Below are 27,401 nucleotides of genomic sequence, written 5' to 3' on the forward strand. Positions count from 1 at the left end.
TTGATCACCTCTGTGGTTTTTATTTTTTGCGCTATAAACAAAAGAACGAAAATATTGAAAAAAAAAATCAAAACTATCAAATCTTTTTTGATATAATAAATATCCCACATTTTTTTCCTCAGTTTGAGTTTATATATTCTTCTACATATCTTTGACTTTTGACACATTTTTGGGACTAGTGACATTTATACAGTGATCAGTGCTATAAAAATGCTCTGATTACTGTATAAATGAAACTGGCAGGGAAGGGGTTAATACTAGGGGCAATCAAGGGGTTAACTGTGTTCACTAGGTGTGTTCTAACTGTAGGGGATGGGACTGACTAGGGGAAGAGAGAGATCGGTGTTCATACTTAGTAGGCATCTTAAAGAGCAGTATAACTGCGGCGGCTGGTCCGGAAGCAGTTAAAAGCTCCAACAAAGCTCGCTGAAAGCTCTGCAAATGCTTTGTCAAAGCTTGCTGTTCACACTTTTCTCTCCTGCGATATCTACAATTAATGGCTGGGCGATGGGCTAGATAATGTAGATCCAGTGATCCCCTCAGTCCATCCAGCGAGGTTGTGCAGACCGTAGCTATGTGCTGGGTTGCAGGGTTGCATACGACCAGGCTCTGGTCCATGTCGCAGCATCCCCCTGGCCGACGGCCCTTCACATCAGTGGCGAGAGGTTCTGTCTGGAACGATACCCACATCCATGGAGTGGTAAGTACAGTCCCCCCTCTCCTCCTCCTTTGTTTGGGGTGGAGTGGAGGCGGGTACCCTCCAGAGATGGTCGGACCTGCCTGTAGGTTCCCTCCTCCTATCCTAGATCTCTCGGGTAAGCTAGGCTTCCCCCCAATCTCCCCTCCATCCCCTCTATGTGAATGTTCTTTGGGGGGGGTCCTCATGTGATGGTGAATGCACTGCCTTAGCAAGTATGGGTTGCAGTATCTTGGGTCTGGTGGGGATCCCAGTGCAGAGGGCACAGTGGAGACTCCTGTGTGGCTTTCCTGACAGTCTGCCAGCATTTAGGAGCTTTGTTGGCCATTTCCCCCTGGTTTGGTCTCCGGTCGATGGCCAGGTTTGTGTGGCCTGTGACATCACAGTGGGCATTTTCCCATGGTCTGGCATGAAGCTGGAGACAGGAGGAACCTGGGCTTCCGGGCCCTCCTCTTCCTTCTCCCGGATATAGGAACTGCTAGCACACATGGTGAACTGCTGGGTCCAAGTAAACTGTGCTTCTCTGGCTGGTAGTGGTGAGTCCTTGGGGGGTCTCTTTCTCTCTGCTATCAAGTGCCTCGAGTGTGCAGGGTCCATAATGGTGCCAAAACATTTTTGTTGCTGTGGGTCCTCTTTATATTATGGATCCTCAGGGTCACATCTCCCCCACTGACCCCTCATGGTGGCACCAAGTCCCTCGGAACCCCAGCTCCCCATTAACCTGGGTGGATGTGGCATGTGGGCAAAGGCCTAGCAGGAAGCGTCCTCCGCCTTCTCCTGCTAAGTCTGTCTCATCTGAGTCTGAGGCCACTGTGCACATGGCCTGTCCAGTGGGACTTGATACCACGCTCCCTGATCCATCCGATAGTAAGGATGACTCCTCCATGGTCGCAACAGCAGATGCACTTGTTACTGCAGTGCGTGAGACTTTAAAAATGCAGGACATGGCTAATGTGGCCATGGACGTGGCTGTCCCTTTTGGTACACACAAGGTGCCTCATGCAGCTAAGGTGTTTGCTTATCGTCCCTATTTTGACAAATTTGTCTATAAGGAATGGGGGCAGCCAAAGCCCTTTGTGATCCCCAAACATTTAGCAGTATGTTACCCTTTTGAGGAATCACTGTTGTGGTGGACCCTCCTGTTTCCAGTTTGAATAAAGTGACCATGAGCCCAGTAGAGGATCCCCCCGTCCTTTAAAGACCCGGCCAATAGGAAAGCGGAGTCTGTGGCGCGCAGAATGTTTACTATGGCAGGCTCGGCTTTGTGACCAGTTCTGGCCTCAACCCTGGTGTCTCAGACTCTAACTGAATGGGCCAAGCTTTTGCGCCAGGGTCTGGGGAATAAGCAGGGTTCCCTCTACTTACGTTGATCTGGCGGATCAGTTGGTCCAGGGGCTACAGTTTGTATATGATGCATTTTTGATGATGCGGCTCCCATGCTGTCCAAGCTCTCAGTTTCAGCGGTAGTAATTAGACGTGTGCTGTGGCTTAAGGACTGGTCGGCAGACCAAATCTCCAAGAAAGCTGTCATCGATCTGCCCTTTCACGGCGATCGCCTGTTTTTTTTTTTTTTTTATTATTATTTTCAAAAATAAAAGGTTACAAAACAGAGCCTTTTGGGCATTCCCAGGCTCACTTAACATAAAACAGTAGGTGGGGCATAACAGCCTAACCCTAAGAACAGAGAGAAAAACAAACCCCGTAGCTTGCTGCTAAAGTTGACAGGAGAAATACCTTTCACAATGTTCGACATAGGTTTATTAATTTACTGTAGGCAGTCCACCAAAACAAAAGTCCACCAGCGGGTGGCTCAGATGCCATCCCAGATGGAACCATTAAGGGAGTCGTCTACAAGCTAGATTGGGCTGACAATCCCAAAGGTTTTCTCCTGTTCCGCAGTTGTTGTCTCAGACTCCAACCAGATATTCCAAACCCTTTGAAACTTTTGAGGGCATCCCCGGTTAGAATATGCTTCCCTATACAAGGGTATTGCAAGGTTAACTAATGACTTCCATACACTCAGGGTGAGGGCCGCCGAGGGGGCCCTCCATCGGAGCACAATCAGTTTCCTGGCATAAAAAAGTAACAAACTCAGTAATGTGCAGCCTGCCCTCGAGGGGACTACCGCGTCTACCAAACCAAGCAGGCAAATCTCAATCGTCTGAGGTGTAGGAATCGTGGTCAGTTTAGTAATATAGGAGACGACTAGTGACCAGTAATGTTGCACCTCGGGGCAGGACCTGATCATGTGGATGTACCCCGCCGAGTCCGGCCGACAACGCCAGCACTGCGACGTGGAGTCGGGGTATATTTTATGAAGCCTATATGGAGTATAGTAAAATTTATGTAATATTTTAAATTGGATCAGCCGGTCTCTAGAGGAGACCAAGTATCTGAAGGGGGAGTCCCAAATGTCCTCCCAGTCCTCCCCATCCAGCTTCGGCAGCTCCGCCACCCAAAAGTCTGAGTTTTTCTAATCCACTATGAACAGAGGGCTGCAGAGCCTTGTAAATCGTGGATAAAGGTTTAGGTAATGTCTCCTGACACAAGAGCAGTTCCATGTTAGACTGATATAGGGTTACAGGAGAGTCACCGAACTGAGTCTTGTACGCATGACGAAGCTGCAGGAACCGGAAAAAGTGCGCATTGGGCAAGTCAAATCTAGATTTCAGCTGGTCGAATGTCAGTAACGCACCATTCTCGCAAATATGATGGAGATACCGAACGCCCCTCGACGCCCACACAATCGGGTCTGATATAGAGTAAAATTCAGGTAGGAAGGGATTGAGCCACAATGAAGTATTAGGAGAGCAAGTCCGGGACTCAGCCAGCCGGTGGCTGACCACCACAGACCACGCCCTCAGCACCATCTTCATCGAGGTAGTGAGAGGGTGAAGAGCTCTAGGACCCCTGAACAAAAGTTCCGCAGTGCTTCAAATGATCCCACAATGGAGGCCTCCAAGGCAACTGCTGCGTTGGTGGCGTCCGAGGCAAACCAGGCGTGGACATGTGCAAGCATCGCCGCGATAAAGTAAATGAAAAAATCAGGACAGGCTAGGCCCCCCTGCGTCCAAGGTCTTTGCATTATGGACAAGCGGAACCGGGGAGGTGTAGTGCCCCACAAAAAACTAGTTATGTGAGAATTTAAGCATCGAAAATGGATCTTGGGTATCCACGTCGGAGAATGGCGCATTACATACAGGAGAGGGGGGAGCAGTTTCATTTTAATTAAATTAATTCGACCTATCAGCGTAAGGGGAAGACTGGCCCATACTTTCAGCCTGTTGTGCGTAGCTTGCAGGATAGGAAGAAGATTTAGTTTACAGAAGTCTTGTATTCTGGGAGAAATGATAATACCAAGATATTTAATGTTTTCCGCCCACTGGAGCAGGAGTGAGGAGTCTGCCAGCCTCCCAGACCCCAGGTCCACCGGTAGGATCTGGGACTTGTCCCAGTTGACCTTAAGGCCAGACATAGCAGCAAAGCTTGATAGAAGCTTTAGCGCCGCCCGAAGGGACAGACCAGGATCCCGGAGGAAGAGGATAATATCGTCAGCATAGAGTGCAATCTTTTCATCCAAGGACCCCACCCACACCCCCCGAACGGCGCCCGAGGATTGCAGCGCAACCGCCAAGGGCTCAACCATCAAGGAAAAAAGGGCTGGGGATAGAGGACAACCCTGTCGGGTGCCCCGCTCCACCGGGAATGAGGAAGACAGCCTACCTCCCAGTTTAATCTGTGCTGTCCGTTTCTGGTACAATAGTCGGATCCATTTCCTAAAAATGGGGCCGAAACCATATAGCTTGAGTACCTCCTCCATGTAGGCCCATGACACCGAGTCAAATGCCTTTTCAAGATCCAGGGCCACAAGAACCCTGGTGTCCTGGTCCGTAGAAGGGATTTGCAGATGAGTGAAGACTCTACGGATATTGACATCAGTCGATTTCCCTGGCATAAAACCCGTTTGATCTATGTCAACCAAAAATGGGAGGATCCCCCATCAGCCTGGTGGCTAGCACTTTCGTCAGTATTTTTAAATCATAATTAAGGACGGATATAGGGCGGTATGCTGAACAATAGGAGGAATCTTTTCCCAGCTTTTGCACAAGGACTATGTGGGCCTGCGACATCGAATCAGGTAGAGATCCTGCCTCCAAACTAAGGGCATCCAACTTATGAAGCCGTGGGGCTAAGTCGGCTATGTACATTTTGTACCAATCTCCTGGAAGCCCGTCAGGGCGGCGATCGCCTATTTGAGGCCACTCTGGATGACATCATTAACCACTTCAATACTGGGCACTTTCGCCCCCTTCTTTCCCAGACTATTTTTCAGCTTTCATCGCTCTTGCACTTTCAGTGACAATTGCGCGGTCATGCTACACTCTACCCAAATGAAATTTTTATAATTTTGTTTGCACAAATAGAGCTTTATTTTGGTGGTATTTATTCACAACTCCGTTTTTAATTTTTTGCGATATAAGCGAAAAAATTGCGGAAATTTGGGGGAAAAAAACTATTTTCTTCCTATTTTAAAAGAAAAATCGAATTTTGTCATAAATTTGAGCCAAAATGTATTCTGCAACATGTTTTTGGTAAAAAAATTCTGTTAAGTGTACAATAAGTTTGTGTGATCACAGATATATTTTACGCAAATGATCATGTACAGATGTGCACAGGTGATCACGGATATATGTGCGCAGATAATAATTGGGACATGTGATTTTAGTGGGACATGAGTGGGGGACATGTGTTTTTATTAATCACAGAGCCCTCCTGCCAATCGGAGATGCGCAGGTGATATGAGCGCATCGGGATTGCACGGCAGCGATCCCCCTTCTTCTGAAGGATGTTTCTGAACATCCACTCAGGAGAGAGTGTCCACCCGGCCATATATGTACATTGACCGGTGGGAAGTGGTTAAAGGTGTCACGGGGGGAGAGTACCTTCCTGCCACAATCTAGGAAAGGAAAGGAGCATTGTCATAAACGTAGGCCCTCCTTAGCCCATAAAAAAAATATTTCGTACTCCCGGAACTGCAGATAAGGGAAATAGAAATTCTTCCCCAGGAGGTTCCAAGCAATCTTGGTCTGGTGAGCCTAGGGCTGACTTCCACGGTCTCGCAGACAAGACCCCTTCAGCATGAAGGTCTGCCCTCACCCATAACTGGGACATCTTCGCTGGTTTCCGGTTTCATGGACCTCCTTCGTGAGCATCAAGGGGATCCACAAAATGATCCTTTTGAGGATACAAAGAACGGGGTCAGACTTCATTGGTTTCAGAGGTTTTAGGCCCTGAGTCTCCTTGTGTGGGTATATTTTCGGCAAGGGTTCGGCTGACATCCAAACTACTCAAAGTCCCCCTATCCCTGTCCAGGAAATTAAATCACCTGGGTCTGACCCTGGATTTAATTTTGACCAGGGTGGTCCTCTTTCTGGTCAAACTTTGGCAACCACAGGCGTGATTCGCCGGCTGCTGTCACACACATTCCTCCCTCCCGACTTGAGTACAGGTTCTGGGCCGGGTAGTGTCCACCTTCAGCAGGTTTAGTTCAACAAGAAAATACAGAGGTCCGTGTCAAGGTCACAGGTTCATCTGGTAGACACCACAGTCGTCCTAGTGCCACTGTGGGGGCAATACCCTCCTCTTCTCAAGCTTCTTCCAGCGGTTCCTGTGAAGGGTCGAGGGCAAAGGTCTTCTGGTCATTCAGGTGGCTGTAAATGTCCCTTGGGGTCTACCTCTCAGGGAGGACCAGTGGTTCCAAGGCCTGAGCTTCATCCTGTTTTACAGTCATTGGTTTTGATAGGTTGGCTGTTGAAAGCCAGGTACTGAGGGATAGAGGTTTGTCTGGATCAGTGATGCCTACTATGTTGAAGGCAAGGCAGTTGACTTCTAGCAAGATATACCATTGTATGTGGAAAGCGTACATTTCTTGGTGTGAATTGATTGGCGCTCATTCTCTCTCCTTTTTCTGTGGCTAGGATCTTGGCCTTTCTTCAACGGGTTGTTGAGCAGAGGTTCGCATGGAGTACCATCAAGGGCCAGGTGTCTGCCTTAGCAATCTTCTTTCAGCGACCCCTAGCCATGCGCACTCTAGTTCATTCCTTCATTCAGGGTGTTTGGCATGTGGCTCTGCCTGTACGGTCTCTTTTGCACCATGCAATTTAAACTTGGTGCTCTTGGTTCTCCAGAAAACTCCATTTGAGAATATTCAGGAGATTCCCTTGCCTACATTGTTCCAGAAGGTGGCATTCTTGGCAGTTATTACATTGGGCCGTAGGGTGTCAGAGTTTGTGGCATTATCCTGTCGTAGTCCCTATTTGGTGGTCCCCAGAGATGAGGTGGGTCTTTGTCCATGTCCGTTGATCCTATCTAAAGTTGTCTCGGACTTCCATTTAAATGAGGATATTATGTGGCCTTCCTTGTGTCCTAAGCTGGCTCATCCCAAGGAATTTGCTTTGCATGCCTTGGATGTGGTTCGAGCGATTTGGGTGTATCTAACAGCCACTGAGTCCTTTCAGAGGTCAGACTCGCTTTTTGTAGTTACACAAGGACCAAGGAAAGGGCTGGCCGCTTCTTTGGCTACCATCTCCAGATGGATCAGACAGACGGTGACTCAGGCCTATTTTATTAAAGGTCAGGCTTCTCCTTTCCCTGTCACGGCGCATTCTACTTGGGCACTTAGTACATCTTGGGCCTTCAGTATCTCAGGTTTGCAAGGTGGCCATGTGGTCGTCGATGCATACTTTCACCAAATTCTACAAAGTAGATATTTTGGCATCTGCGGATGCTTCTTTTGGCTGCAAGGTTTTGCAGGCTGCTGTTCCCACTTGAGGGTTGCTTTTCTTAAAATTTTTGTTTTAGATGGGGCTTCTGTGTCCTGGTTGAGCTCCTGTGATCTGCTTAGGGCTCTTGTGTTTAGCCTTGGGTTATTTTCCCCACCCATTTTTCCTTTTGGCACTGCTTTCGGATGTCCCTATAATAAGGATTAATGAAGCACTGTGTCCAGCGATGAACTAAAGAGAAAATAAGATTTTTGTTTCTTCAGCCTAAAATATGTGTTAAAAAGCTCAGCTTATACTTGAGTATATACGGTAAGTATTTTTGAACACTTCCACAAAAAAATAGGATTTTTGTACCTACCGTAAAATCCATTTCTCTAAATTAATCAACAGATATAGCACCCACCCTTCTAAGGAGTTTTGATACTTCTAATACTGCTTGCTACTAAACTGAATGCCTATAGCAGGGAGGGTGTTCTATTTTAGCTGAGGATGGCCTATGGGTATAGCCAAGTTTTTATAGGTCTGTCTTGTCATACACCTGCAAAAGGCGATATAAACCTATAGTTCGGATTAATGAAGCAATGTGTCCATCAAACTCAGAGAAATGGATTTTACAGTAAGTACAAAAATTATATTTTTTTGTGGAAGTGACTTGAGTGAGGGTGCCCATCTGCAGCTGTACCTGTGATTACTAAAACAGTGGGTGTCTCCCGCTTTGTCATGCCCATCTGCAGCTGTACCCTTTGACAACTTAAACAGCGGGTGTCTCCCGCTGTGTCATGCAGTCTGTTCGGCAGCCGTCCATTGTAACAAAGCCCTGTCTCCTCGTCCGTGATAGAGGAACACTGATTCAATGCTGGGAAACTGTATCAGTGTTCCGTCTATCACGGACAAGGAGGAGAAGAGGCTTTGTTACAATGGACGGCCGCCGAACAGACTGCATGACACAGCGGGAAGACACCCACTGTTTTAGTTATAAAAGGTACAGGTGCAGATGGGCATTGTTTACCAAGTAGCTGCTGCATTTCCCAGGCTTATACTCGAGTCAATAAATTTTCCCAGTTTTTTGTAGTAAAATTAGGTGCCTCTGCTTATATTCGGGTCGGCCTATACCCAAGTACGGTAGTTCTTTTTGTCATGAAAGGGTTCATACTAGTGCACGATGACGTTAACTGAGGAGTCTAGAAAGCTTGCAGTACAAAATACCATACAGTTGGGATTTTAAACAGCAGCATATACACACAATAGAGCAGCACATACACACTGAAACTTTTAGATATTTGCAGCACTGCTCCTGGTAAAATAGCTGTGGCATAAAAAATTATATCTATTAAAGGTTAGTGTGTGTCATCATAAATTGCCTTTTAGAGTAAATTTCCTAGGGCTCATATTAACATTTGCCTGCTGCTCATTCTAAAGTCAAATGTGTGCATTTAAAACGCTAGACAAATAAGTCATTTTATAGGTTAATGTTTATTGCTACCATTGAATCAGAGAAACAAGCCCAATCTTCATTTAAATAATTTGATAGCCCAGAAAAAAAGGTCCCTTCAAGAGAAAATTGCATATTGCAAATACTGGCTACAATGATCTGGTAAAAATAAAAATTGCACAAATAAATAAAACCTCTGCCTCCTTTTTGCAACATGAATTTCCCATTATACTCAAAGCATTTTTGTTTTTCAGAATGATAATTTAAAGAAACACTCTCTAGTCTAATGGACAAGCAAGATACTAATAAATGTAACTGTTGAAATCATTAAAAATATAACCAGCTACCACTTGTAGCTCTTCTTGCAATGGGAGGATAGCCTGATGCGGTGAAAACAAACCTTTGTCTATTCCTATAACTTCAATTGCATCAGGCTGTTGGCAAGTAAAGGATGCAAAATAGGAAAAGCTATTAGTACATCATAGAAGCTGAGTTGTATTCCTAAATCAGACCTGCTAATTTTTGACATACTGTTCTACTGGAAAAGCCACAAACAGTTCCTGTATTTTCATTTTTAATTTCATATGCTTTAAAAATGTATATTTTAATTGTTTTTTTTTTTTTGATCAATTTACAAAATGCAAAGTAAGCGAACATAATTAATAAATTAATTAAATACATTAAATTAAATAAAGGACCGCCCCTACACTGCCCCTTAGTGGTTAACCCCTTCACTACAGTGACATTTTTACAGTAATCAGTGCATTTTTAATTGCACTGATTGCTGTATTAATGCCAATGGTCCCAAAAATGTGTCAAATTTGTCCAACGTGTCCGCCATTATGTCGCAGTCACAATAAAAATTGCTGATCTCTGCCATTACTAGTAAAAACGAAAATTATTAATAAAAATGCCATAAAACTATCCCCTATTTTGTAGACGCTATAACTTTTGCGCAAAACAATCAATAAACGCTCATTGCGATTTTTTTTTTTACCAAAAATATGCAGAAGAATACGTATCGGCCTAAACTGAGGAAAAATATGTGTTTTTATATATTTTTGGGGGATATTTATTATAGCAAAATGTAAAAAATAATGCTTTTTTTTTCAAAATTGTTGCTCTTTTTTTGTTTATAGCGCAAAAAATAAAAACCGCAGGGGTTATCAAATACCACCAAAAGAAAGCTCTATTTGTGGGAAAAAAATTACTTCAGTTTTGTTTCAGAGACACGTCGCACGGCCGTGCAATTGTCAGTTAAAGCGCCGCAGTGCCGAATCGCAAAAAGGGGCTTGGTCCTTTAGCTGGAAAATGATCCGCGGTTTAAGTGGTTAAAGGGGTCCCTCTCTCCACGGGTTCCCAGCTCTTGATTGGATAGGTTGATAGCAGCGCAGCCATTGGCTTCTGCTGCTGTCAATCAAATCCAATGATGCGGGCATCGGGGAGGCAGGGCCGAGTCCTGCATTCGGTCTCTATGGATGCCGAATGCTGGTCTCGGGAGCACGACCACAAGGTAATCCACACGGGAGAGCGCTTCTCCAAGGAGGTTTTCTAATGCAGAGAGGAGCTGCCGAGGGACCCCAGAAATGGATGTTCGGGATCACTCTGTGCAAAACAAGCTGCACAGTGGAGGTAAGTATGACATGTTTGTTATTCAAATAAAAAACAATCCTTTAGTATCACTTTAAATCAATATTTAGTGTGACTACCCTTTAGCTTCAAACTAGCATCCGTTCTTACACTTGCACACTTTGTACACTTGCGCAAAATAAGGATTTTAGTAGGATTAGAGTCAGGTGTATGATTATCCAAGTGTACCATGCAGGTGCTAATGATCATCAATTTCATGTATAAGTTAAAACACAGTCAATAACGGAAACGGAAACAAGTTGGGGGACAGCCAAACCCTGCTACTAATGTGTCACAGGTCATACACCATGGCAAGACTGAGCCCAGCAACAAGACACAAGGTGGGTTTACTGCAACAGCGAGGTCCCAGGCAAACGTTTCAAAGCAGACTGGTGTTTCAAGATAGCTGTTGAAGCGCTTTTGAAGAAGCACAAAGAAACGGGCAATGTTAAGGGCCATGGATGCAGTGGTTAGCCAAGGAATCTTAATGGGGCAGATGAGAGATGCATCATGCTTCCCTTTGACATCAGAAGATTTTCAGCAGTGTCACCAGCACAAAACTGGCAGAAACCAGTGGGACCCAGGTACACCCATTTACTGCCTGGAAAAGTCTCGCCAGAAGTGGCCTTTGTGGAAGAATTGCAGCCAAAAAGCCATAGCTCGAATGTGGAAACAAGACTAAATGACTCAACTATGCACAAAAACATAGGAGCTGGGGTGCAGAAAAATGGCAGCAGGTGTTCTGGACAGATGAGTCAAAATTTGAAACATTTGGCTGTAGCCGAAGGCTGGAGAATTATACAATAATGAGTGTCTGCAGGCAACAGCATGGTGGAGGTTCCTTGCAAGTTTGGGGCTGCATTTCTGCAATTTGAGTTGGAGATTTGGCCAGGATCAATGGTGTGCTCAATGCTGAGAAATATAGGCAGATATTTCTCCATCATTCCATACCATCCGGGAAGTATGTGATTGGCCCTAAATGTATTCTGCAGCAGGACAACAACCCCAAACATACAGCCAATCTCATTAGGAACTTCAAGTGATGCTAAAGGTATTTTCTTTTTAAATAAAACACACATTACATTGGCTTTGCACAGAGCAGCCCCAATTCTCCTCTTCTCAGGTCCTCTGCCAGCGCTCCTGACTTCTGTCAGTGCTCCTGACCCCCGTGCTGAGTGCAGGGCTAAAAAAACCTTCAGCGTAAAGAAGAACAAGGAGTCCTGAACATGATGATTTGGCCACCATAGACCCCTGATCTCAACAGCATTGCGTCTGTCTGGGATTACATGAAGTGACAAAGGATTGGAGGCAGCCTGCATCTACAGAAGATCTGTGGTTAGTTTTTCAAGATGTTTGGAACAACCTACCTGCTGATTCCTTTACAAACCGTGTGAGAGTGTACCTAGAAGAATTGAGACTGCTTTGAAGGCAAAGTGTGGGTTCAGCAAATAATGATTTGATTTGGATTTCTCTTCTGATTATTCACTTTTCATTTTGTTAAACTATTAGTAAACTATTAACACTACTATTTCTGAAAGCATTCTTAATTTACATAATTTTCACACCTGCTTAGAACTTTTGCATAGTAGTGTGTGTGTGTGTGTGTGTGTGTGTGTATATGTGTATGTGTATATGTGTATGTATGTATGTATGTGTGTGTGTGTGTGTTTACATTTTACAAAGCGCTATACCGACTGTAAATATATATTTTTAAGATTTCAGATGAAGTCATGTTGTACTTACAGTTTTGTCTATTGCTGACCCAATCAGGACAGTAAAGGAATGTTTGTGGCCACTGTGTGCCTCCTCTTTAAGTTAAAACGGTACAGCCACTGGCATACCCTGTCTAGAATCCGCAGCTGATTTTCTGATTCCCTCCCCCAGACCGGTGCTTTTATTACTGATAGCTTGGCAGGAGCCAGTCTTTGAACAGAACCTGCAGCCAGTAAAAGAATTTGATTTTCTGGGGAAAAAAATGCTAGCACAGCCGCATTACATGCAATTTTTAGATGGCTACAATTCAATTTTAACACTTTTCTACATGTACCCGATTGTTAGAGCCGTAGATACACATTGTGATTTTTGTGATTTTTTTTTTTTTTTTTTGTAAAAGGTTTTTTTTGTAAAAGGGTTTTGTTATTTAGTCAGGTAAGGGGTGAATACAGTTCTTTGGGACTTGGTTAAGCTGACATGGATAATACAGTAGTAAACTGGTCTTTGCAATGAATGCAGTTATGATGTATTTTAGCATTTTCTACACCTGGCTGCATATCTGTTCTCATTTTCTGCTAAAGAGGTTTACGTTAGATTAAATTTGAACTTAGACAGGGGAAGCATTTTTTTTTACGTTTTTTAGATGAGCATTTTGGAACTCTGTGTCTTAGACCATGGTTTAGTTAACAGTATCTCATAGAATGTCACTCAGGTTGTCTTTTACATATACACGCAGACAGCCTGAAAAGAGCTGAAATCTATTCAATTAATTTCCTCTAGCCTTTGAATCAGACGCAAACAAAGGAGTGAAATTAAATAAAGAATAAAAAAAAGTTGATGGATAAGTATGCAAAAGTTTTAGCAGTAACAACACTGAAGTGTGGCTATTTAAATTATAAATACAGTGTGGGTTATCTTTTGTAGCAGACTGTATATATAATGGAAATTCTTTAGACAGACACTGTAGACATAATTAAAGACCTATCGCAGTCCTCACTCTTTACATATCGAGCTAAACTTAGAATTTCCCTGCAAAGCTTGCTACTGACTTATAGACTACATACTGTATGTCAGTTTACACAGGTAACGGAAGGCAAGGCTTCACATGCAGGTGGTAGTATTTAAAGTAATAGGTTTAAAAATAAATGGTTATAAAACGGACAAATCATTATTGAAAAAGAACAAGAAAGAGTGGGTACACATTTGTTTAAAATGTATACATTTTTATTGACCTAATGTAAATGTCAATATGGTAGCCATTGTGATAAACCGTATATAATTAAAAGAAAAGTATGAACAAAACCAAAAAGAAAATATAGAAAACAAAGATTTATACTCACCAAGGGTGGATGCAGCATCAATTTGAAGCTGCATTTGTCCCCCGCCGACTCTTCAGTGAGAACCGATCAAACACTCCTGATCGTTCAGTTCTCCCCTCCGCCCTGAGCAGAGAATTGTGACTGTCAGTCAGCAGCTCTCTGCTCTGCCCCTCCAGCGAGCACTGGAGTGCTTGGCTATGGGAGGGGTTGGAGGTGGTGGCTAAGGCTCTGAGCCATCTGCCAGGTCCAGGCAGATCCCGAACTAACTACACTACTGTGACCTACAGGGGAAGTATAGCCAAAATAGTTTTGGCTATACTTTTTCTTTAAAAGAATTTGTTTCCTGGCAGTTCTAGCAACAAGTATTTTCATTGTGTACTATTACAGTATAGGTTACTATAGGTGCAGTTGGATCATTGGACAGAATTATAGGCTCAACACACAAACAGATAAGTATACTTTTTTTAAACGGCTGTTATGTCCAGTCCAAAGAGATTTAAAAATTACAGGAACATGGCTCAATTAGAGAGCATTATCCTCATGCCAAAGCTTTGTGAATCTGACCTACATTTTTAATGGCTACTGGCTAGTGCTGCCTGACTGGACTCACAGTGACTTGTATATTTGAAACCCTGGTAAAGTTAATGTTTTTCTGTTAGCAATTACATGTTAAAAACTAAACGCACCCCTTTCTGTTTTATAGGTTGAATTTGAAGATGGGTCACAGATTGTTACAAAAAGAGAAGATATTTACACGTTGGATGAAGAGCTTCCTAAAAAGATTAAGTCTCGCTATGTAGGTCCCTAAGTCCTTTTTTCCAAGAATAGATATTTACAAATTAATCAGATAATAAAAAAATATGTTTCAAGGGCAATATGCCCGATCCCCTTCTATGACTTGATCTACAGTGTTATAATCTTTTGATTATTATTATTATTCACGATTTATATAGCGCCAACAGTTGATGCAGCGCTTTACAATGTATAGGGGGGACAACACAATTACAGTACAATACAAAAGATACAGGAGGGCCCTGCTCATAGAGTTTACATTCTAAAGGGAGGGGGTGGTGGTACAAAAGGTAATAGCTGCAGAGAATGATTTGATGGGGGTGGCTCAGGACAGTTAGGTGGGTGTGGGATAGGCATTCCTGAATAAATGAGTTTTCAGGGAAAACTGATCCAACCTACTTTAGGATTTGTGCAATGTGTAGTCCTTATCCTGAATAACAGCAGGCATATACTGCTGGTATCACCATGGCTGGTGGAATGCAAGTGTGTAGTACTCTTTGAACCACACACCACCCTGTATACTTTCAGAAGCTGCTGCTTGTTTCAAGGCAGCTGAAAGATGGTTCTACAAAGTATTGACTCGGGGGTTTAATACAAGTGCATGCCACACTTTTCAGATATTTATTTGTATAATATTTTAAAAACCATTTATCATTTGCATTCCACTTCCCAAATATGTGCCACTTTGTGTTGGTCTGTCCCATTAAATCCCAATAAAATACATTTATGTTTTTGGTTGTAACATGACAAAATGTGGAAAATGTCAAGGGGTATGAATACTTTTCAAGGCACTTTATGTATGTATGTGTATGTATGTGTATGTGTGTGTTTGTGTGTATGTATATATACATATGTACAATGCTGTGAAAAGTATTTGCCACCTTTCTGGTATTTTTTTGCATATTTGTCACACTTAAATGACTCAGATCATCAGTCTAATTTTATTATTACACAAAGATAACCTGAGTAAATGCAAAATGCAGTTTTTAAATGATGGTTTCATTTATTAAGGCAAAAAAAGCAGTCCAAACCTGTCTGGCTTTATGTGAAAAAGTAATTGCCCCCTAAACCTAATAACTGGTTGTGCCACATTTGACAGGAACAACTGCAATCAAGTATTTGCGATAAAAGGCAATTAAGGATGAGCTCAGGCGTGTTCGCAAACAGCAAGTGCAGAGCCCGCCAGGAAGTCTGCACTGGGAAGCGCTAATCACAAGCTGTGTGACATTTCCCAATCTCTACAGCTGCGCATCAGGACAATGTCTCACTTCTTGTGATTAGTGGTCCGCAGTGCCTTCTTGGCGTGCTTTGTACTTGCTGTTTGGGAACAAGCCTGAACTCATCCTTACTGGCATTGAGTCTTTCACATTGCTGTGGAGCAATTTTGGCCCACTATTCTTTGCAGAATTGTTTTAATTCAACCACATTGGAGGGTTTTCCAGCATGAATGGCCGTGTAAGGTCATGATACAGCATCTCAATTGGATTTAAGTCTGGGCTTTGACTAGGCCACTCCAAAACCTAAATGTTGCTTTGTTTGACCCATTTGGAGGGCCACTTGCTGTTGTGTTTTAGATCATTGTCCTGCTGCATAACCCAAGTGCACTTGAGCTTGAGGTTACTAACTAATGGCCGGACATTCTCCTTTAGGATTTTCTGTTAGAGCTCAGAATTCATGGTTCCATCAATTATGATGAGTCGTCCAGGTCCTGAAGCTGCAAAGCAGCCCCAGACCATCACGCTACCACCATCAGGTCTGACTGTTGGTATGATGATCTTGTTATGAAATGCTGTATTCGTTTTATGCCAGATGTAACAGGATGCATATCTTCCAAAAAAGTAAAATTTTTGTCTCATCCATCCACAGAATATTTGCTCTAAAAGTCTTGGGGATAATCAAGATGTTTTTTGATAAATGTGATATGAGCCTTTGTGTTATTTTTGGTCAGCAGTGGCTTTGGCCTTGGAACTCTCCCATGGATGCCATTTTTGCCCAATCTTTCTTATTGAATCATGAACACTGATCTTACCTGAGGCAAGTGAGGCCTGCAGTTCTCTAGATGTTGTTCTGTGTAACCTCCTGGATGAGTCATCGTCATACTCTTGGAGTAATTTTTATAGGCCTGCCACGCCTGGGAAGGTTCACCACTACTGTTCCAAGTTATCTCCATTTGTAGATAATGGCTCTCCCCATGGTTCACTAGAGTTCCAAAGCCTTAGAAATTACTTTGAAACCCTTCCTAGACCTATACATGTTTGTTTCTAATCTGTTCTTATATATTTTTAGCTTGTGGCATGGTGTGTGGCTTTTTGTGATCTGTTAGCATGCTTCACTTTGTCAGACATTCAATTTATGTGATTTCTTGATTCAACAGGTCTGGCAGTAATCAGGCCTGGGTGTGGCAAATTAAATTTAACTCGGCTTTCCAGAAAATTGTGGTTAATCATAGTTCATGATTCAGCATGGGAAGGGGCAATTACTTGTTCACATGGGGCCAGGCAGGTTTGAACAGCCTTTTTCCCTTAATAAATTAAATAATAATTTAAAAACTGCATCTTGGATTTACTTGGGTTACCTTTGCGTAATATTAAAATTTGATCTGAATCCTTTAAGTGTGAGAAATATGCAAAAAAAATAAAACATCAGGAAAGGATAAATACTTTTTCATAGCACTGTGTGTGTGTGTGTGTGTGTGTGTGTATATATATATATATACATATACATATACATACACAGTTGTGCTTATAAGTTTACATACCCTGGCAGAATGTATGATTCCTTGCCCATTTTTCAGAGAATATGAGTGAGAACACAAAAACTTTTCTTTCACTCATGGTTAGTGTTTGGCTGAAGCCATTTATTATTAATCAACTGTGTTTACTCTCTTTAAAGCATAATGACAACATAAACTACCCAAATGACCCTGATCAAAACCATACCCTTGTGATTTTGGCCTTATAACATGCACACAAGTTGACACAAAGGGGGTTGAATGGCTATTAAAGGTAACCATCCTCACCTGTGATCTGTTAGCTTGTAATTAGTGTGTGTTCTGAGTCATGGGGACAGCAAAAGAATTGTCAAAGGATTGGCGGGAAAAGGTAGTTGAAATGTATAAAACAGGAATTTAAAAAGATATCCAAGGAAATGAGAATGCTAATCAGCAGTGTTCAAACTGTAATCAAGAAGTGGAAAATGAGGGGTTCTGTTGAAACCAAACCACGGTCAGGTAGACCAACTAAGATTTCAGCCACAACTACCAGGAAAATTGTTCGGGATGCAAAGAAAAACCCAGAAATAGCTTCAGGTGAAATACAAGACTCTCTGAAAACATATGGCGTGGCTGTTTCAAGATGCACAATAAGGAGGCCCTCGAATAAAGATGGGCTGCATGGTCAAGCCACCAGAAGAAAGTCATTACTATGCAAATGCCACAAAGTATCCCTATTCGGATCGCTGATGTTTTGGGGATGTGTATGCTACAAAGGCACAGGAAGTTTGGTCAAAATTGATGGCAAGATGAATGCAGTATGTTATAAAAAAAAAATACTGGAGGAACATTTGCATTCATCAGCCAGGAAGCTGCGCATGGGACGTATTTGGACATTCCAACATGACAATGATCCAAAACACAAGGCCAAGTAATCCTGTCATTGGCTACAGCAGAATAAAGTGAAGGTTCAGGAGTGGCCATCTCAGTCTCCTGAACTCAATATCATAGAGCCACTCTGGGGAGATCTCGCATGTGCAGTTCATTCAAGACAGCCCAAGAATTTACAGGAACGTGAGGCATGCGCTTTTGGAAGAACGTGCAGCTTTACCATCTGAGAAGATAAAGAGCCTCATCCACAAATACCACAAAATACTTCAAGCTGTCATTGGTGTTAAAGGGGGAAATACACTGTATTAAGAACTGGGGTATGTACCCGGTCCCGGATCCTGCCACACCACCGGAGTATTTGGAAACTAGCCCTTAGATTACTGGGAGCTGACTATTACCACTCACATACACCGCTATGGCGCAACCCCCTGCTTCATGAGTTGTCTGGCTTACCAGATGTAGACTTGTGGGCTTCTAGAGGGATACTTTTTCTGTATCAGGTGTTGACTCCTATGGGTGTAAGGGATTTTCCCTCCCTACAAGTGGAATTTAACATACCCCCTCATATGCACTTTCGTTACTTGTAATTGCGACACACGCTCCGTGCGCAATTTGCTCAGGACTTCCCGAATGTACAGTCACTAGCTTTGACAGATGTAATTATGGGAGACGAACCGGCTAAATTGATCTCGACTCTATACGGCCTACTCCGAGCCCGCTTGGTGGCGCAAACCACTGAACGGGCCAGGTTGAGATGGGAAGAGGACATAGGTCCCTTTGATGGGGAGGAATGGGAGGATGCCCTTGAGAACGTTAAACAGGCTTCGCTTAGCCTACCTGACCGACTAACGCAGTACTATGTGATACACAGGTCCTATCTCACCCCTGTCCGGATAGCTAAGTATCATCCTGACTATAACCCGAAGTGTCCCCGTTGCTCTTGTACGACTGGTACTTTCTACCATCTTCTCTGGCAATGCCCATTGGTCCAGGAGTATTGGGGGCAGATTGTCAGGTTTCTACATGACCACATGGGTTCACCCCTTCAACTTGACCCTAAGAGTTGCCTACTTAGTATATTTCCTGATACCTCTGTTGATCAATACTTGGCTACATTTTTGCACTCTGCGCTGTTTACCGCACGAAAGCTTGTGGCTAAATACTGGATGCGTCCAACCATGCCTACTATGCGGGAATGGGTAATGGGCATTAATAATAAGCTACCCTTGATTAAACTGGTGTATAGAAATCGTGGGTGTCCAGCCAAATACCACAAAATATGGGATAGGTGGGTGGAAAATCTGCATACATGTGTGGAGTGAGCTATATTGGAGTATATATTATCATTGTCAGGAATTTTCCTTAATGTACGATGTATTTCTGTCCATCACCTATGAAGAGGCTAATGTTTGTACCTACTGTAATATCTTGTTATAACTGAGTTGTTCAATAAACTTGTGCTGTTTCAAAAAAAAAAAAAAAAAAAAAGAACTGGGGTATGTAAACTTTTTTGATTAGGGTCATTTGGGTAGTCTCTGTTGTGATTATGATTTAAAAAGTGTAAACACAGTTGATTGATAATAACTGGCTTTAGCTAAACACTAACCATGAGTGAAAGAAAAGTTTGTATTCTGGCAGGGTATGTAATCTTGTGAGCACAACACTGTGTGCGTGTGTGTGTGTGTGTGTGTGTAATATATATATATATATATAGATGTATATATATATTTATATATATATATAATATATATATATATATATATATATATATATATATATATATATATTGGTGCTGGGGCTTCCAAAAAGATTTTAGAGGCATCCACATTGCATTGTTGATCTTTAACTTGAGGAAGAATTAGAATTTGTATACTAAACAAGTGACATGGAGCTTGTAGGGTGTGCTTACAACAACGATATTTCATTTATACAACAATTTCTAGTAACTAATAGGCTGTGTATCCATAACCTAAACACTTATATACTGTGATGTAACAGCATTAGATGCATATGCTTGCTCGCTCATTAGTTTGCTGTACATATCTGGGGTATTAACTTGCTAGATGTTGTAATGTAATCGGTAGACTATATCCGTATATTTCTTAGCTTTTTTTTTCCTTTATACCCCTGCAATCTGCCCTTTGACCATATAATGGCCCAATAAGTTCAGAAAGGAGAAACTTTACCTTATTTTATTAACAATTTGGTATATGGAGCAATTTTAAAGGAAATCTTTATAGCAGCTACCATTACTAACTTCCATCTTTTAAAATACTAGTTCCCTGGCTACCATGACCATCCAATGCCTTTAGTACTTTCATAGTCCCTGAACATGCAGATCAGTCTAAACCACCTTTGTTGTAGAAATTAACCACTTGCTGACCAGCCACCGCAGTTGTACTGCGGAAGACTGGCACGGCTGGGCGAAAAGACGTTACGTAACGTTGCTTTGCCCTGTGGCCACTAGCGAGGAAAAAACTTTTTTATATATATTTTTGGGGAAATTTATTATAGCAAAAAGTTTAAAAATAATATATATTTTTTCAAAATTGTCGCTATTTTTTTGTTTATAACGCAAAAAATAAAAACCAAAGGGGTGAAGCACATCAATTTTGTTTGGGTGCAATGTCGCACAACTGCAGTTGTCAGTTCAAGCGACGCAGTGCCGAATCTCAAAAAGTGCTCTGGTCAGGAAGGGGATAAAATCTTCCCGGGCTGAAGCGGTTAATTTGATAAAACCATTTGTGTATAATGTTGTGTAATGTAGGCATTATGAAAAATCGGTGAACACCATGCATACAGCAAAATGTTTACATGTAACTTACAGTGATTATTTATGTGACGTGGGTCTATTTTAATGCTCTTTCCTAGTGTACAGCTGTGCTTTCTGCTGCAAGTCAAATAATAAAAATTTGTGGCAAATTCCCCCTTTAAGAAGAACATGTTTTTTAATGAAATGTATATTCTAGTTTTTTATTTTTCTATTTTCTGTTCTTTCTATATTCCAGTCCAGGGCATCAGACATGAAATTTGAAGATGCTTTCTATGGGGAAGAAGTAATTTGTGGTGAGAGGAAAAGGCAGAGAGTTCTCAATGTGAAGTTCAAGAATGAATATGTTGACGACCCAGGATATCGTTCATTTCTGAAAAGTTCATTCCAAAAAAAATGCCGCAAAGGACAATAGGGAAATGATTAAACAAAGTACAGTACACCCAGTAAGGGACCTGATTTGTTACAAATGTTGCACTGTTAAACCATTATGGACATTCTTACATATTGGATCCAAGAACATGAAAGATGAGTAGATTCAGTGGAAGGCATGGTTGTAATATGTTATAAGCATGGGTAATTCAAGTAGTTGCCAGCTCAAATTTCTTCCACTATAGTGGATGTGATACTATGAACAACAATATGCTTTCAGGGGAGGGCTTGCTATGTATAACTTAGGGTTAAATTTAAGTTGTCTAATATGAACCCAGAGTAAATCACCATTTCTAAAATTTTAAATGGTTCTTAATTCAGTACAATGGTATGCTAGACTACCATCGTAGGGGACTACATATTAAGCCTTGGCTTCTGTTGCATGAAGTGCCAAGGGTATTTTTGTTTCCTTTTGTAAGACCTAGACTCCATAATCTCTAGCTGCTCTGAGACAATCTGTTTACTAAGAACGTACTGCATATAGATGTCTATAAAGGTGCAGGAAGCTTATTTACTAAAGTAGTGCAAAGTGCTATGAGAATGTGTAAAGCATAGTAGCCACAAATTTGCTTGGTTGCTTTGGTTTACAACCCATTACGTGGTGCTCTTTGCTTTATTAAATATGGCCATGTATTTTGTATGCGGGTTCTAGTTAACAATTTTTTTGCCCAAGATTCACTCCATTGGAAACGGTTGAATCTTCTGTGAATCTTAGGTGAAATTGTTGATAAATAGATCGCTGTGCTGTGAGATATAATAAACGCTACAGTGTTTTTAATCCTCACAGATATTGTTTTGAGACCCCATTTTTCTACAAATGAGAAATAATTGGGAGTCCTAGGCAGTGCTTTCCAGCTCTTATGCCCAGGATGTTGACATAAGGCTGGACGTGTCTTACACAAAAAATATGAAACTACTTTAGACACTCAGGGTTGTGCTTTTTCAGGATATCCAAGGTGGATTCTGTATGAATGAATTGTCTTACCAGCATTTATTGTGGGAAAATTCCCTCATTTCAGAGTGGTCAACGGTTCTGATTATGATCAACTACTTTTTTTTTTTTTGTTTTCATTAAGTTCCGCATATGTAAGATATCCTTTTATGTTTATTTGTTTTGGAGTTGGCCTGTTTCTTAATGAGTGAGGCAATTCACCAACAGTGCCCTTTTTGCAGGAGACACTCCATATGCATAAGTTATTTTTGTAAAGCAATAAGCAACGCTTTCTCAAGTATGAAATTTCTTGACTGAGGTATGTCTGCTTCCCTCATAATTTTACTTCTGGTTTTACAGATAACTGTTTAGTTATATAGCACAAATGTACATACGCATATTCAATGGGTGAATGGAAATTGGTAATAAAATAATTTAAAGAGTGTTTGGATTGCTATAAGTCTCATTTATTCACTGATTGCATAAACAGTGCTAGTTGGGCCTATTGTTTTTTTTTTCTATATGTGAAGTTTTCTGTGTTTCTGCTCTTCAACTTCTCTCTAAGTAAGTGACCATTTTATGTTATAAGAGTGTATTTTTTCATATTTTAAGGTTATCTCTCACCAAGAAGAGACATGCAGCAAGCCTATTGTGGTTGCTGGTTACGTTACATTATAATGTAATACAAATACAAATTCACTCTGACAGCAACTATATTGAGCGATTTCAAATGTGTTCAGAATAGGTGCCAAAAACAGTAGATTTTCAGCAGTGGCAGCATGAATTTAAATAAAGTGAGCCTAGCATTGCCTCAGTCATCTGCTCTACAATACAAGTAACAGATCTGCTTCAGGTTTTCTGTCTTATGAATAATGCACATTGATGTCATATGTCTTATTTCTAGTTTGAAAAGGGTAGAGGGATAAAGCTTTGACTTGTGTAAAGAATAACTGTTCTTGCCTCTCAGCGTAGAATGGACAAATGATAGCATGCACCACTCTTTTTGCCTCATTTATCTTTACTAGTCCAACTGGAGGTGTTCCTTATACATGTTACCCTTTGCAGTGGGCCCCTCTCTACACTGCAAAGATTAACTACTTATTTTGCCTATTTATGAATAATGTAATATTCCTAACTTATTCTTCATTCCTGCAGCCCCCTCTGTACTCCCCTTTTTTGCCTAACCGGATTCAGCTCTCTGACATGATCCCTTAAGCCTGATACACCTAATACTATTTTTTTTTTCATTCAACCCATTGCGCTAAACAAAAATAAAAACCGACAGCTCAGGTCTGAACCGCTGTGATATTAGTACAGCTATTTCCCTTGATGTTCTGCTCAGACAGGGGGGCAGCTCCCCTGCTGGAACACTTTAATAAGCACTCTTAGCCATTGGCAGACCTTTTTCCATCATGCTCCTTCGGCCAGCTTCTCTCGGACTGGCTACAGTACGTTGGTCAGTTTTTATTGACAAATGTCAACCGACATTCGGCCATGTGTACTAGGCTTTACAATGCAGGACCAGCAGTTATGCATTGTACGTGAGGATGCCAAGGGCCCACCCACAACCCAGGATGTCAGACAGTTAAGGTGAGCGCTGGCTGCCGGGCGGCGTGAAATAAGATAAGTATATCAACATTTTCATCATCCCATTAGCTAAACAGACTGTTAACCCTTGCAGTGCAGACAAGGACCCCACAAGAGTAACATGTTTGTTGTTTTTGTTTTTTACTTGTAGTGCAATTTAACTTTTCTAAAATTAAATGGAGGAGAAACTGGAGAAAACACTCCTGGTGCACTTTACTCAGCATTGACTATTTTCCATAGCATGAACCAAGTCACGTGGTAATTTTCATGCTGTCATTATTTTTAGGACACTTAAGCCTTTGGGGGGTCTTTGTAGCAAATGTTATATTGGTTACACAGCTTCTTTTGTGACCTGCTTGCTCTCTGGACAATGAATGCTCTGTGATGATGCATATTCTCTGTCAAGTGTTGCATATATGTGACCTATGACACTGAAATAAGAAAAAAGTATTGCATATTCTACTGTGCAGTATGGATTGGTTGCATAAATTGATTGACCAATTAGAATTCTACATCTTTGGTCAGGTAAAATATAACCTGTATTTATTAAGTTCTTTGCTAAGAATTCCACTTAGGAATGAAGTTCAAAAAACACTGGGTAAGAAGTATGTACTATACAAGTATAATGTACCCGAACAGCTTGAAAATGCCCCACCTTCTCAAGTTGCTATGCACTTTTGTGAATCGCTAACACCTATACATTTTATAAAGCAAAAATGTGCATTTTTGATTGATATGAAACATGTAATATTCAGTACACTTCAGTAAGCTTTACAAAGCATGCTTGTGCAAAGACAGTGTTGGAATAGTTCCATATTGTATTTAATTAGTCAATTCTGATCTCCTTTTCAAACAGGATAGAGAAGTGCTTGTAATAAGAATTTGTACCTCCTCAAAGGGACAGGTGCAGGAAAAATACAATTCTTTATCTAGTCATCTTTTCAAAAATACAATTGTGTGTTCTTCCCTAAGAGTTACAAGATAAATTATAAAGTTTTGGAAATTAAAGCGGGATTCCACCCTAAAGTGGAACCTCCGCTGATCGGATCCCTCCCCCCCTCCGGTGTCACAATTGACACCTTTCAGAGGGGTGGAGATACCTGTCAAAGACAGGTATTTTCACCCACTTCTGGGCATAGACTCCCGTGGGAGTCTACGCCATTTCCTGCCCTGCCGCGCTGTCTGCTGGGACACACACGGGTCCCAGTGACAGCGTGGAGATTTCCTATTGCGCGGCTCGCGTATGCGCAGTAGGGAACCGGGAAGTGAAGCCGATTCGCTTCACTTCCTGATTCCCTCACCTAGAATGGTGACTACAGCAGCCGAGAGCCGAGCGATCGATCGGCCTCGGCTGCCGGCATCGCTGGAACCCGGAACAGGTGAGTGTCCATTTATTAAAAGTCAGCAGCTGTAGTATTTATAGCTGCTGGCTTTTAATATTTTTTTTTTTGGTGGAATCCCTCTTTAACTTTGAACTTTTCTGCCCGGCTTCAAGTTGCTACAATTCGATGACTAATTGCTGTTTGCAGGTTAAATCATGCACATTTTTAACTGGTAGAAAAGAAACATCAAAATTGCCTATTTAACAAAGACCTCTGTTATTACAAATACATCTCTGAAGTAGAAGTAAGTAGATATAGAACACAGTGATAGCTAGATAGCTGCATCCTACTATGTGATCATCTTTTTAGGTTTATCATTTGTAGGAGTAGCAATATTGCATAGAAAAAACATCAACGGCTAAACTTTCAGTCTTAAAAGAAGGTGTAACATATCTTTAAACCTTTCGTTGACATTATTGCATTTTTAGGGTTCACTTCCCTATAAAATTAAATCCAAAATATTTTCCATTGTACTTCTACTAAACCTTTACCCATAGTATAGGTAGGCTGCCATTGCTGACTGAAATTCCTGGTTGCTCGTTGTCATACTGATCCAAAGACTTTATTAATTTCTGAGGCACTGGCCTGGAACAAGTGTGCAAATTAGAGGTTCTAACTTTACTGTGATTTTCTAATCTGCATATTTGTTTCAGGTCAATGACTGAGAAAAGTACTAATATCAGAGACGGACATGTAAGTCGCATTTTCAGAAGGAGGTCAGCAATGAAGGCCTCCATACTTTTCTCTGTACAGATTTAAACTGAATATTTTTATATCCATGTCATCCAGCCCATATTTTTGAAATCGGTGAAACATTTTGAGTTTTAATTCTCATCTTCAGAGCTGTGTGAACATTTGACATGATAAACACATCCTTACCCGAATAACACAAATATAAATGTTGCTAAACTCAAGAGAAAGAAACAAAAAATGTTGAATTCATTTTTAGAATCGTTTTAGCATATCTGGTGCAAATGAGAATTGTGCCATGAGATAATAAATCCAGAAATGTTACTTGTAATGAAAAAGAAAGGGGGAAAAAAAAGCACAATAGCGAATTGGATGATTTTTTTTTTTTTTTTTTTTTTTACTGTTAAACCAACCAATGTGTTTATGCATGATTTATTAACATATTGGAATGAATGGTTTTATTATATGGTTGTATGACTTATAAAGTATCCTTTCACTATGTCAATGATATTGTTTGAAAGTAAGTTAAGAGGCTTCACAATGGATAATAGTGTATTTTTAATATTATTATTTGGTTTCCTTGTGTAAGTTAAGTGGTATTTATGCTCCTGAATTAATTGTAAAATGCAAGTGTGATTCTTTTTTCTGCTTTCTTTTTTTAGGATTAGGTGTGTGGGTTAGTTTAGAAACCTTAAGATAATCAGACTGTAATATATTAATAGTCAATATCTGTAGTTTTGTCAGAAAAGACACTTTAAGAATGTGTGTCTGCGATATTTTTATTGCAATGATCTGATAGTTGAAGCAAGCAATTTGTTAATGTTGAGTTCTTTCCAGAGTTGTAACTTTTTTACAGGAGAATAAACTATTTTACTTTTTTGCCTGTTCTGTCATTGTGTCCTTGTTTTTCTCACCTGACCCACTTTAATCCTTTTATGTATAGTGTACCAGAACATTCTGAAGCAATCTTCTTTCACCCCAGTCACTGTTAGGCAGCCTATACATTGATCATTTATTGCATTCAACGCAAATTATCCAATTCCCCCACCTACGTATTAGAGGTGGATGGGAGAATCCCTGCTGCTGTGGTATTGTTTTCTGACAGCAGGGAGACTTCCTCGCCATCAGAATACAATAATCAATATTGCCGGCTATAACCGGGGGCATTGATCAGTCGGGGGAGACCCCAAAACGTTGGTTGTGCAGAAATTGATTGGCTTCTGCACAACCAGCTAGCCCATATGTGGATCGCAATTCGGGCAGTCCCTGTTGAACCAGCTGAATTTCAATCCTTGTGTGACGGGCTTTACAGTGGAACTTGCACTACCTATTGCAATTAAACATACACAGAGTTTAGTGCAAACTGAGAAATGTGGGGGGGAGGGGGGCATTTGAATATCATGAACATGGAACCTTATTGGTTTTGAATATGGGAATCACACGTTGTGAGATTTAAAGACACTACTCCGGGGGTGTCCTGGAATACACAAATACAGTGTAATTAAAAAAGGATGGTGCAAAAGTAAAGCTGATTTATTCATAACAGAATCAACCCAACACAACTATATTAATATTAAGACACATTAACTGTCCAAGTTTTACCTCTGCACTACAGATGGTCAATGTGAGCCCTATGAACAGGAC

The 27,401-nt window shown here is 41.3% G+C and overlaps 1 protein-coding gene across 2 annotated transcripts in view; it reads left to right on the plus strand.

Annotated features, from left to right (window-relative positions):
• KDM4C (lysine demethylase 4C) overlaps positions 1–26,636 on the plus strand; it is a 732,113-nt gene extending 705,477 nt beyond the window's left edge. For both annotated transcript variants that reach the window (XM_077475057.1, XM_077475058.1), the window contains exons 21-22: positions 14,276–14,368; positions 20,974–26,636. In XM_077475057.1, coding sequence (XP_077331183.1) covers positions 14,276–14,368; positions 20,974–21,150 — 270 coding nt within the window. In that variant the 3' untranslated portion in view covers positions 21,151–26,636. The remainder of the gene's footprint in view (positions 1–14,275; positions 14,369–20,973) is intronic.
• The last annotated feature ends 765 nt before the right edge of the window (positions 26,637–27,401 follow it).

Source organism: Lithobates pipiens, unplaced genomic scaffold (assembly GCF_037356315.1).
Source record: "Lithobates pipiens isolate NorthernLeopardFrog02 unplaced genomic scaffold, aLitPip1_a1.2 Scaffold_13, whole genome shotgun sequence".
Lineage (NCBI taxonomy): Eukaryota > Metazoa > Chordata > Amphibia > Anura > Ranidae > Lithobates > Lithobates pipiens.